The 13,508-nt window shown below is 43.8% G+C and overlaps 1 protein-coding gene across 2 annotated transcripts in view; it reads right to left on the bottom strand.

Moving 5' to 3' along the window:
- Nucleotides 1-13,508, bottom strand: part of Gde1 (glycerophosphodiester phosphodiesterase 1) — a 17,407-nt gene extending 3,899 nt beyond the window's left edge. Inside the window, exons 1-4 of one of the 2 annotated variants that reach the window (XM_028778243.1) lie at nt 13,162-13,508; nt 5,908-6,083; nt 2,406-2,511; nt 2,025-2,117 (exon numbers count right to left, since the gene is read on the bottom strand). In XM_028778243.1, the coding sequence (XP_028634076.1) occupies nt 2,025-2,117; nt 2,406-2,511; nt 5,908-6,083; nt 13,162-13,422 (636 nt within the window). In that variant the 5' untranslated portion in view covers nt 13,423-13,508. The remainder of the gene's footprint in view (nt 1-2,024; nt 2,118-2,405; nt 2,512-5,907; nt 6,084-13,161) is intronic. The other variant, XM_028778244.1, reaches the window with a different exon arrangement.

Genomic DNA, 13,508 nt, shown 5'->3' with positions numbered 1-13,508 from the left:
AGAGAGAGAGAGAGAGAGAGAGAGAGAGAGAGAGAGAGAGAGAGAGAGAGAGAGCCAACCACAGGGTCAAGCTGGCTGTATTTGTTTGTCTAGGTTTCTGGAAACAGGGTCTTCTGTAGTTCAACTGGCCAATCACACCAAGGCTCCTGCCTCGGGCTCCTGAAAGGTGGAGGTTACAGATGTGCACCATGCCCTACTTTCAAAGCCACACTTTAGTAACACTATGAAGATAAGCTTTTAATTAATTAAATGGCAGAACTCAATGAGGATAGAGCCAGGATCATTTCAAGAGATGCTGGTTAATTTCAACCCTGTTTATGGCAGGACTGCAGAGCTGTGGGGAGGGGAGGGGAGGGTGGGGAGGGGAGGGAGGAGAAGGGAGGGGAGGGAAAGGGAGAAGAAGGGAGGGGAGAGGAAGGGAGGGGAAGGGAAGGGAGGGGATAGGGAAAGACAAGGGGTTGTAAGGAGACTGGAGAGAGGGCAGAGCAGGAAGGGGCAGCTTGGGGGAGGTACCTCAGGTTGTGCTCTCAGCTCCACGGGAGAGCATCACATACTCTAAAGGCCTCTGTGGTCAAATAAGCCTGAGAAGGCTGATTCCACATGTCTGTAAGCCCCAAGACCATCACCCTGTGAGGGTCTGTACTGGCATGTACTGTCCTGCCGTAAACATTTTTAATGTATACTCTGTTGAGCCTGATGCCACAGAAGAACTTATTATTTTGGAAACTAGTAAAGAGAAAGATTTAAGTAATTACTCTTTCTATAGGGGAACTAAATGATAGATCAAGAGGTGTCTTATTTATAGATGAATTGTAGATTCTGAATAAAATATTAACATTTCATAACTTCCTAGAAAACTGACAGATCTGGCCAATGAACACCAGGAACCCACAAGAAAAGCTGCAAGAGCCCAGGAGATGAAGTTTGCCTCCTGTTGGGTATTCACTCCATTAGGACACGGCCCTGTAAGGGCATCAACCCTAACGGCATGGGCTCTAGTATACTTCACCACTTTACAGGAAACAAAGCGAGGAACAGTCTGTAAAATCACTTTTAAGTGTACAATCACCAGACATGGGTGAATGCAAAAATATCATTTCAGACCTCGAAACATAGGCCAGTGGCAGAGAGCTTGGCTAGCATGCATGAGAGACTAGCAACACACACGCATGCACGCACACACATGCACTTTCAGACACATAAAACATCTGTTTATCCAATATAGGGAAAGGGGGGGGGACAGAGCAATAGAGAGGCAGAAAGGGAGAGAGGGAGGGAAGCAAAATTGCAGATTTTAAGATTGAAAATGAATACCTTATTTGGGTATTGATACAAATGAACATTTTTTAAAAATATAATACCAAATTTTTATTTGAAAAAAATTAAAAGCATTCATGGAACTTCTGAGACATGAAAATTTCTGTTTTTTCTGATCTTTGATGATCTTAAACTAAACAAGGCCTTTTTTGGGGAAGACTAATGGGGCAGGGAGAAACAAGCAAGATCATGGCTAATGGGGACTCACGTAGTAACAACCATTCTTATGTGCTTCTGAAACACTGTAAGAGGGGTTTTGTTGATTGAGACAGGTTTCATTATACAGCCCAGGCAGATCTCAAACTCAAATCCTCCTGCCTTGGTCTTCTAAGTGTTGGGATATGTGTCTAGTCATTAACCCTCTCCTGTTCCGCCCTCCCACAGTTCCTCAACCCACTCCTCCTCCCCTCTAAGAGTTGATTTTTAAGGCATGCTTTACTGTTACTTTTTGGGAAGTAGGGTGTGGACTCACCATGTTTACCAACACAAGGAGCCTGTCAAGTGCCTGGCTAAGAGAAGCTCTCAGAAGAGGGCTGTGCACATTAAACATCAGTAGGAGAGTGTCCCGGGAGACTTCCCTGCTCTTAAAGCAAGAGCTCTTGACTGTGGCTGCATTCAGTTCAATGTGACAATGGGCATCTCACAGAGCCCAGATATTATTTCCAGCAACTAATGCAATGTAACACACATAGAAAGGTCTAACTTACTTTATAGATGACTTCCGGCAAGAATGAGCAGACCATACTGTTATTGTACAGCTGTGGAAATTCCGTGTATATATTCTTTAGAGCAGCAGAAGCCTGTACAATAGAGATTCACAGAGTTAAAATCTTCACTATTAACTATATTAACTATTATTATTAATATATTAACTATTCACAGTTAAAATCTTGCTAAAAGGCTCTGTAAAAGAAAAATATTTCCAAAACTTAAAAATGTAAACTGCATTTTAACTTCCATTAAGTATAGTATAAGTCATAAAAATAAGGAAAAAGAATAAATAAGAAAATATATGGTTAGTTTTAAAAATGATTAGCCTTACATAAGACATCTTTTTAAAATAGCAAAGTCCATGGAGTACACTGTACCATATCTGCATGGCCTTTGACATCGAAGAAAATGGTGAGGTTATAGCGGAGGCACTCTGTGACAGCTTCCTTCAGGGTGGGGATTCTTTCATCCGGGAACTCATTTCTGCAAGAGGAGAAAGGAATGGCTCACAGCAGAGAGGAAAAGAGCAAGGGTTACTGGAGTGGACATTTTACAAATGTCTCCCAAACAAAGGCCAAGAATGCTTTCTTTCTTCAACCACAGCCACATTTTTTTTTTTTTTTTTTTTTTGCTATGGTTTGCTATGGTATCTGAACCAAAGCACAGCACAAACAATAAAACCCATGGAAATGATGGCATTTCCACAGAAGTGGCAACGTATTAGTAACCTGCTCATCAAAGGGCAGACTGCAATCACCTCTGAGGAACTCAGGGACTTGATTTTAAGCTAATTTCTCCTTTTGTAGAGAAAACAAGTCTATTTATTAGTTCTCACTGCTATGCAGGTGTCTGTCTAAAACAGAGGTTCTCCGCCTGTGGGTGGTGACCCTTTTGGGAGTCACAGGGGCCCAAGACCACTGGAAAACAGGTATGTACATTATGGTTCATAACTAGCAAAATTACAGTTATGAAGTAACAGTGAGGATAATTTGTGGCTGGGGTCACCACAACATGAGGAACTGTATTAAAAGGTCACCACATTAGGAAGGTTGAGAACCACTGGTCTAAAAGAATATATATTCTGCTAAAGAAAATGAAGCTTAAGTGCCAACATATCAGCCTTCTTCTCATAATGAAAGTTCACTCTACATGGTTTAATTTGTGTCCATTTCAACCTAAGACTGTCATATGGATACTTTACATCTTAGGGCAATTCCTCCTATCATCTGTGCCGACGTCCACTCCATGGAGAGAGATGGCGCCCTAAGACTGTTGCCATCCCCCTCACACCCATGCACACATACTCCCAACCTTATTGTGTTTTGCTGAGACATAGTCTCACTATGTAGCCCAGGCTGGCTGGAATTTCTGACCCTCTTGTCAAGTATCGGGATTACAGGCACAAGGCACCACACCTAACTAGCTGTGCTAAGATGCCTATCTTCCCTGAAAGGTGGTTCTAAAATAAGTCAAGCACTTCATCTGGAGTCAATCATGGAGAGGCTATCTGTTTAATTGTAGAATCAAGAGTACTTATTTGAGGCTGCAGAGATGGCTCAGTGGTTAACAGCTCTGGCTACCTTTCCAGTGGACCCCAACTTGATTCTTGCTCCCAACAACCACACAGCAGCTCACAACTGTCTGTACCTCCAGTTCTAGAGGATCTGCTACCCTCTTCTGGACTCTTTAAGCACTGCACAAATATGGTACACAAACACTGCACGCAAAACACAAACACTCTCAAAAAAATTTAAGTAGTTATGTGAAAGACATTAAGATAGTACTCTAATACTATGCTTTTCCTTTTTTGGAGATTCCGAATGGTGATACCGACCCTGAGCATTTTTTGCTGTGTAAACTTTTAAGCCTGACATCTTAAAAAAAAAAATTACATTAATTCATTAATTTATTTCATTTTTCTCAAGACAGGAGTTTTCTGTGTAACAGCTCTGGCTGTTCTGAAACTTACTTTGTAAACTAGGCTGGCCTTGAACTCACAGAGATCTGCCTGCCTCTGCCTCCTAAAGGCATGAGCCATCATACTTGGCTTTTATTATTATTATTTTTTATTTAAGGGGGGGCACATATGCATGGCACATATGTGGAGGTCAGAGAAAAACTTCTGGAAATTGGTTCTCTCCTCCCATCACCCCGTGGGTTCTGATAGCTCAGGTTGTTAGGCTTGGTGGCCAGCTGTCTTGGAGCCCTGAACCTGACATCCTCCTAATGGCTATGTGTTGTAATATTAAAGCCAGCTGCCCCTTGAACACAGAAGAGTAATGAAGTGTGTCTGACACCAGGAAGAGCAATTTCATAAGTGGGCTCTGGAGTTTCAGGTTAGTAATATTCTTTCCAGGATCCAGTACAGTTGGCCTTGCTGACTTTAATTCTTTTAGGTCTGAATCGTTTCACAGAGGGTTAGACCTCCATCACTGGGTCAGACAATCAACACTCAAGGAGCACTGACCACTGACCATGGAATGGACATGGCACTAAACAAAACGAGCACAGCTCTTTATTATCAAAGAAGACAGAGGCTGGAGAAGATGGCTCAGAGATAAGGAGCACTGACTGTTCTTCCAGAGGACTCAAGATTGAGTCCCACTACCTAAATAGCAGCTCACAACTGTCTGTCCTCTGTGGGCACCAGGCATACATGTGATAAGAGACATACACGCAGGCCAAACACCCATACACATTAAAAAACAAACAAACAAGTAAATAAATAAGTAAATCAATAAAACAATTCAATAAAAATGGATAGGAGTGAGATCTAAACAGACCTATTTCAAAGCATATCACCTGGTGTTTTAATCCTCAGGGTGTGGACAGCGGTCAGTGGAAGAAAGGGAGGGTTCAGGGACTCAGAATCAGACATGCTGAGTCAAAAGCAATGATTGGTGTGGACTACTTATCTTCCAGAGTATTCAGAACAGAGCATTGGATTTATCAGAGAACCTTCTGGAACATCTTATAAAGCTAGCTCTGACTATCTATTTGTGCATGTGTGTGTATGTGCAGCCGTACACACATACACAGATGATTTAAGTTTAACGCCATTAGAAGACATCATGCTAGTTAGACATATAAACACATTTTCCAGTTTTACAGGGTTAAGAGACATGAAGGACAACCAGAAACAGTATGGTAGGTTCATAGTTTTTTAACTAAAACTGGAATATCAAGACTCTAATCTTGGTTCTATGAACTTATTCTTGAGTCTTTCTTGAGTAGGTCATTTAACTTTTCCAGATTTTTATGTTAGCAAAATTAATGTAATTACATGGTAGCTACCTATGATTTTTAAGTGTAAATATTTATCTCCACGTAAGTAAAGAAGTTGGCTCTTCAGTTGTGCAAATCACGCCAAGATTTTAACAGCCTTTGTGCTGGCCCGCGCAGGAGCAGAATATTGCTGTTGATGGGACAGTGCTACTTTGGAGTTTACTAGGATTCTTCTACTCCTTACATTCTTTGACTCCTCATAAGTTTGTTGCAAGATCTAGTAAGTTGGTTAACGGTGGAATCATCATTTGACCAGCTTAACAAATGAGTTGGTGTATCTGAAGCAAGGGCACTGGGAAGCCATTGCTTTAAGCCTTTGATTGCAATATAAAGGATGGCAGAGAGTAAGTTTCAGTTAAAGCCTAGAACATAGGCAGTACTGTCCTGAGAACACTGCAGTGGCCAGATACCCCGCAATGCAAATGGTAAAATGTACACACAGTGCTTCTGTTGTTGCTGGTGTGTGCTTACTACTTAGGAATAAGTTGAAATGAAAAACTCTCCTGGAACAGACATACTTAGAAGGTGCCAGTGCCTACCTGTAACCACCCGTGGTGGTGAAGGACGTGTGCAATGATGATGCCAGTGACTCACCTGAGCCTGTGATTTGCTGCAGGGTTAAGTTTCCTAACTTGTTCGAATGTCAGATCACATAGCCGGCCAGACCCGTCTGTTGTCCTATCTACTGTGTTATCGTGCATCAAGACAGGAACTCCATCAGAGGTAAACTCGATGTCCAGCTCCACACCTGTTGCTCCATTCTTAGCTGCCTTAACAAAAACATCAACAATATTAATGTCAACAGCTACAGATACCATTTTATATCTAAACATGAAAGAAAAGCAACGTGGCTGCTGAAGTGGACAGCTGTCCTTAACAGATTTCTGTCCCTTTCCTCTTCCAGGCCACTCTCCAGATAAACTTGTCCACCCTCCCCGCAATGGGTGTTAATGCTGCCTCAACCTCACACTTCTCAAGTCCTTGAAAAGATTTGGTCCTGCTCTTCACACCACCATAGCAGAAGACGGAGGAGACTTCTGACACCAAGTGTTTTCTGGCCATGGTGGCTTTGATCAGTAGACAGACTCTACACTTTGCTGACTTGGACAAGCTGGTGACTCCTCTATGTTTCCTGTTACTCAGCCATTTCAAACTTCTGGTATAAACAAAACCGATCAGGATTCCGTTGGTTTAACCTCATCCTCTCTGAGACACACCAAGACTGCGTATAGAAGTCAGCTGTTTGATCATGTAGGTAGCCCTGGCTGTGGTGCTACAAGAAGCTGGTAAGCTTAATAAAGTACATTAGAATTTATGTAAAAATAGCTTAGGCCCCCACTGCAGCTCAGTGGTGGAGTACCTCTGTCTTGTATGCAAGAAAAATAAATAATAAAATCTCAGCAGTCTGGGCAGTGGTAGCGCACACCTTTAATCCCAGCACTTGGGAGGCAGAGGCAGGTGGATTTCTGAGTTCGAGGCTAGCCTGGTCTACAGAGTGAGTTCCAGGACAGCCAGGGCTACACAGAGAAACCCTGTCTCGAAAAACCAAAAAAAAGAAAAAAAAATGACGACGATGATAGTTATAATAGTTACTATTTATTAGCCTTTTCTAGTTTCCAGGAATTACTGGGTTTATATTTTTATTTATTTTTTATTTTTTAGAGTCTTTATAGCCTTGGCTGTCCTGGAACTCACTATGTAGACCAGGCTGGCCTCGAACCACAAAGATCTACCTGCCTCTGCCTTGGATGTGCCACCTCACCCAGCAGTTGCTGTGCTTTAAATGTACGGGCTCATCTGATTCTTATAACAAACACTACTAAGCAAGCAATACTAATATCCCATTGTTCAAACGAAGAGACTGAGACAATGATTCAGAAATTTGCCTAGCAGCATACAAGCTGGGATGTTGCAGTGGCTGCACTCTCAGCCACTGGGACTTGACTATTAATGGCTTTATATTAATGGCTCTACTGCAGAAGGACTAGCCACCTCGAGGCTGCACGGGTGACACTCCCTGTTGCTCCCTTACAGGCTTTATGTACTCAGCACACAGTGAAGTATCCATGAAGGACATGCAGTACTGGTTGTGCAGTAAGCACTCCACGAAGTCACCATGGTTATGCACACTGTGAGCCTTTAAGCATTAGAAAGGCAGATTCACCATGGTTGTGTACTCTGTCCCTTTAAGCATGAATTTCAAAGGTAGTGAGTTAGATTGATTTACCAGTCATCTTTAAGATGGAGGTTTTCTTACTTTAATATCCCTCCACCCACATGCTATGGTTACATATTTATATATTCTTTTAGTGTTGTCACTCATGTGACCATGAACCCCTTCAATCCTAACTCCATCTCTGGCTATGTCATCTAGGTTGGGTTTCTAGGCATTCTAGCCTTAACTTTTTCACTAACATGGGATTTCTATGGTGCTCACAGAGTTGTGAGGACATGGAAATCATGCCTGTGAGGAACTTGGTACCCAGCTCAGAGCTGTCATTCCTCACCAGCTATTATGACAGGACAGGCAAGCTCAGTGATCATCACTCTAACAAAGCTTCCATCTACACCGGTGACGATGGCTCATATGTTAAAGATTACAATCTTCTTAAGTTAAAGTTGAAATATACCACACATCAACATGGGTTATGTTTTATAACACAAAATCACAACTCAGTGTACACCACAAATTTCTTTCTCTATAACACAAACAGAATCCTTATTTCTAGACATACTAGATGTTTAATTGTACTTTTCTTTGCTAGGGTTATTTGGTCACAACACAAACATACAGTGAGACAGTATTTTAACAAGAGCACTAACCACTAACTTTTGTGTTCTCTGTCTCTCTCTGTCTCTCCCTTCCCCCCTTCTGCCTCCCCCTTCCCTTTCTCTCTCTGTTATTATGCTGGGGATCCAGTCCCACATCTTGCACATACTATCACTGACTTATTCCCTCGGCCATTGGTTTTTAGAGGCAGGATCTCACCATATAGTTTAAAATGGTCTTGAACTCACAATCCTCCTGCCTCAGCCTCCTGAGAGCTGTGATTACAGACGTACCACTATACCTATCTACCTATTGTCATTTAAACAATTTATTAAAACCAAACCAAATCAAAAATAAACAAACAAACAAAAACAAATCCACAAACCCTACAAAGGCTATTCAGAAAATAGTCTCTGAGAGCAGAGGACCACACACAGTTTGCTGTCCTTGGCTCTAACAGGGAGATACCCAAGGGAGGGCTCGTCCATGCAGGAGAAACAGCAAATACAAGGCAAAGGCCTCAGGCAGGAAGGAGACAATGAGGGAGAAAAAATTCTTACTGCTACCCAAGCCTACTCCCTTTCTTACAGTTGGAGTAGACTCATTCTAGACTCTATGTTCAGCTTCCTCCTGTGCTCACAATAAGTGCTGCTGATTCTGTGCACATGTGCATGTCTGTGTGTGCTCGTGTGTGTGTTAGGTTGGATGTTGGCATCTACGAATGTGACACCTCCAGCTGCAATGGCCACCTGGTAAACACAATGAGAGCTGGCCAATGGGAGGCCAGTGGCAAGCAGACTGACCAGCAGAACCCAACTAATCAGTGAACACCAGTGAACAGCTGCATTAGCCTTCTGGAGGCCCGGCTTCTGCCTGCACTCATTAGGTAAGAGAGTAAGTCCGCTGCCTGGGAGGAATTTGGAGCTGGATGTTCAAGTACATGAAGCCTAGACAAACACTGGGTGATGGGAACAGAGAGAGCAGGGCCCTGAAAAAGGGGGAAGAAAGTCAGGGGCTGGGAGGGCGGTCATTGGTGGGCACAACAAAAAAATAGTGCAAAAAGACAGACAGAAAGGCAGAAGAGAGCAAGGGAGCTTAGATTTCTTTTTTTCTAATTGCAACCAGAGGGTTTTTGTTTGTTTGCTTGCTTTGTTTTTAAGAGAAGGAAGGACACAAAATAATTTCCTCAGACAGGGTTTCCCTACATGGCCCTGGCTGGGCTGGAACTTGCTATGTACAACTAGGTTTGTTTCAAATGCACAGAAGCCACCTGCCTCAGCCTCCTAAGTGCTAGAATAAAGACCTGCACCACCACACCCGGCTAGACTTTTTATATTTAAAGCCATCCTCTGTCCAGATGGAGTGTACTGTGGGCAGAGTTGACTTTGCCAGTATTTTTAATAGTGTATCTTTTAAAAAAATATTTTTAAAAATGATTTTAATTAGTATGTGTGTCTGTATGGGGGTATGTGCACATCAGTGCAGGTCTCTGTGGAAGCCAGAGGTGGTGTGCGCCACCCAGCTGTTTTTGGTTTTTGTTTTGATCAAATCATTTCACATTTAACTAGTTTTCTTTGTGTAACTAGCATATTTCCTCCCAGAGACTTGTCAGTCTTCAGTCAGAACAGGTTTGTATCTAGTAGAAAGTCTAAGAATACAAATTTTGAGCTGCAAATGTATAAAGGGAAGCAGAGGACAGAACAAAACCCAAATCTGATGGAAATCCTGATTTCAAGTCAAGAGGGAGGTCACAACCTTGTCCCCTGCAGTGTGCATTTGGCAACTAAAGATGGTCCACATGACCTGCCAGTCCAGCCGGCTGAACTGCCACATTCCGCTTCCTCTTCAGGCCAGGAACCATCTGGTGCAATGCTAGAGACGTTGTCATTTTCCCTACCATGTGTTCATCGTACAGAGAATTCCGCCCTACTTCCGTATGTCACAACAGGATGACACAAGTATATTCACATCTCACATGTGAAGCTTCCTCATTCATTTAATGTGACTGACATGCAGGCAAACATAGTCTTGGCCAAATCCCAGCGTCAACAAATACTCAGGAACACTCGGTGTGCTCAGTTAACTTTGAGTACTCTTTAAGGCAATTTACATAAAGGTAAGCAGAAGCGAAGCTAATGACTATTGTGTGCTTCTCTTCTTCTGACAATGCAAATACGTGTGCCTTCTGCTAACTCAAAGTTGCCTCCTACTGTCTTTCTCATAGATTTAATTCTTTCACCTTTATTCCGGAGGACATCAAGCCATCCTTAGATTCCAGGGAAATAGCCCCCACATGGAGTCACTAGGCTCTGGTGTGTACAGATCAGCCTCTGTCTCTCCAGCTCCTACTTCATAGATGTCACTGTCCTTTTCACTTTACAATTACATGGGGAAACTGAGGTTAGGGCTGAGATGAGGGTTTCTCTACTTGCTCTGATTTTCTCTGTTACAGCTAAAGGGCAGAGTGTTGGAATAATAGGCAAGTTACTTAAGCTGGACAAAGAAAATAGCCCACATTCAAATATCCCGGAAAATATTTTAATATTTGCTAGAGAGCGTCATGTCATCCAGTCAGAGGCCTTATTCTGGAAGGAGCTGTGTTGTCTTGGAGTCACAGTTTCTCCCGCCTAGTCTAGGTCTCAAAGTAATGGGAAGACCAGATGTACAACCGTCCTAAAGGTCAAATACGATGGTGTATGCCTTTAATCCTAGATCTGGGGAGGCACATAGCCAGTTCCAGGTCAGTCAAGGCTACTGAAACGCTGCCACAGAAAAACAAAACAAGGAAGAAGCATCCAGGATGACCCCTGACAGACCAAACCTGCCTGTTGAACGCCTACGTCCCGTGGCCAACATGCTCAAAATAAAGGCTGAAGGGATGCTAAAGGGGACAAAGCCAGGGTGAAGGACGAGCCACAGAGAAGATCTGCAAGGTTGTCTGCTAAACCTGCTCCTCCAAAGCCAGAGCCTGAGCCTAAAAAGGCCCCTACAAAGACAGGAGATAAGGTATCCAAGGGGAAGAAGAGGAAAGCCGACCCTGCCAAAGATGTGAATAATCCTGCAGAAAATGGAGATGCCAAAACAGACCAGGCACAGGAAGTGGAAGGTGCCTGAGATGCCAAGTGACTGCCAAGTGACGTGTGTGCATTTCTGATAACTGTACTTCTGGTGACTGTACAGTTTGAATACTATTTTTTATCAAGTTTTATAAAAATGCAGAATTTTGTTTTACTTTTTTTTTTTTAAGCTATACTGTTAGCACACAGAACACTTCACTGTTGGGGGGGAAGGATATGTTACTAACAAAGTATCTCCCAAGCTGGATTGAGGACAGAAAACCTCTTTCCTTGATAATTTTGAAAAGCTCCTGTTGGCTCCCAGGAGGGACATCCTGGTCTTGACATAGGTAGCCACCAAGGCACAAAATGCCTTGTGGTCTGGGGAAACTCTAAATTCATTTTTATATGCTCTTCCCCCGTGCCAACAACATAGATTGAATTCCCTTAAGGCCGAGACCTATTAGGCCCCCAGAATTGGTTTTCCAGTCTATTGGGCCATGTGGACTTTGCAGTGACTTCATTGAGTGTTCTCAGAAGAGCACTGGTTCCTTTTATAAAAGATTGTGGATCTTCAGATTGATAATTCTGCCATGTTCATTTCCTGAAAGTCAGGGTTGGCTTGTGAAAAGTTGTTAAACAACATCCTTAATGTGAAATGTCAACCGTCACTCTAAGCTACTCCCCATTTTCAAAGCATTGAATGAAGACTTCATTGGGTTTTGTAGTGGCTTTCTGATTTTGGTAGTCTATACAAGAAGGGAATTTGGAAGTTCTTGTATATCGTTGATTGTCTGCCCATGTCCTGCCTGAAATACCATGATTGTTTATGAAAAGTATCTTTAATAAAGCTGGTTACTGTTAAAAAACAAAACACCACAAAGCAAACCAAAGCAAACAAACAAAAAGGAATAAAAGCTGTAGCATTTGCGTATGTCCCAGGAATGCCCTCCTGTACCCCTCAAGTCAACTCTCAGCCATTCTTCCATCTAAAACAAGCTAGCTGTAAGCAGTTAAGGTTTGATGTCACTCCACACGCTTCTTTCATGCTATTTTTTTAAATCTACAATTAAATCCACAGATGCAAGGCCAACATGTATGAAGGCTGACCATAGCACACAGAAGTGCATAATCCACTGAAATGCTGTTGGCATGCAAGCTGACATTAATCTGAAAACAGAAGGCTTCCAAGGGCAAAGGGCTGTTAAAATTCTCCCGGGTGCCTTGTGGATAAGGGAGGCAAATATTGACAGGAGTCTGGCTGCTAGGGTTGTTGACTATGATGAAGATGTATTTGGAAAGAGGCCATAAAGATAATATCCAAGTAGTATAGAGGACAGAAATCCACCCTGCGATAAGGGTGATCTAGAATATCTTGCTGGGTAATGGTGGATGTCTTCAGTCCCAGCACTTTAACCCCACCATAGGCAGGTGGATCTGAATTCAGGCCAGCCTGGTGAGTTCCAGGGACAGCCAGGACTACAGGAAAACCCTGGAGGGAGAGAGGGAGGGAGGGAAGGAGGGAGGGAGGGAGACAGACGGACAGACACAGACAGAGACAGCTCATTTACTGACTAGAACCCATTTGACCTGGTTCATATTCACTCATCCACACACTAGACTTTGTTCTGCTCCTCGAGGCCAGCACCACATATAACCCTGTTGTGTTGTTACCTTGCCACTCCATGATAAGCCTCATCACAGGACTTTTGCACTTGCCATCAGCCTCCTAGAACACTTCCCACTGATTCCAACCTTGTAATTAATTCCAGTTCACAAATATCTAGTTTATAGAAAACTACTTCTGCTACATAATGCACTGCCCCACCCTAAAGTAGCCTCATATGCTATCTCTACCAACCCAGATGAAAGACCTGTCAAGGTGTCTTGCCCGGCTGCCATCCCAGCGTCTGGCACATACTCGGGGAATTTTAGAAATAGCTTAAGTGGGGAGGGATGGGAAGCCGGGATGCGAAGGAGATGCCAGAGGCGGAGCAGGCCCGAGGCGCGCAGGGGGTTCACCTGCCGGATGGCCGCCAGCGTGTTCTCGGGCGCGTCGTGGCTGCCGCCACGATGGGCGATGGCGGACACGCGGTCACGGGGCTTGAGCACCTGCAGGGCCCGGCGGGACGGCACCGGCTCGAAGCTGAAGAACCGCAGCAGGATGTAGAGGCTGCCGGTGAGCACGCAGGCGTTGAAGGGGCTGCGCGTCACCACCAGCAGCAGCACCAGCACGAAGGAGAAGGGGCCCAGGAGGCCGCCCTGGTCCTCCCACAGCCACATGCCGGCGCCTGCACCGGCACGGACCGGAGCCCCGGACCTGCCGGGCGACGCGTAGACGCCGAGGTACTGGCCACAGCCGGAACCCT

Source organism: Grammomys surdaster, unplaced genomic scaffold (genome assembly GCF_004785775.1).
Source record: "Grammomys surdaster isolate TR1022 unplaced genomic scaffold, NIH_TR_1.0 330, whole genome shotgun sequence".
In the NCBI taxonomy this organism is placed as follows: Eukaryota; Metazoa; Chordata; class Mammalia; order Rodentia; family Muridae; genus Grammomys; species Grammomys surdaster.
Note: the sequence above shows the minus strand (reverse complement) of the source record. Positions and strands in the feature narration are given on the sequence as shown.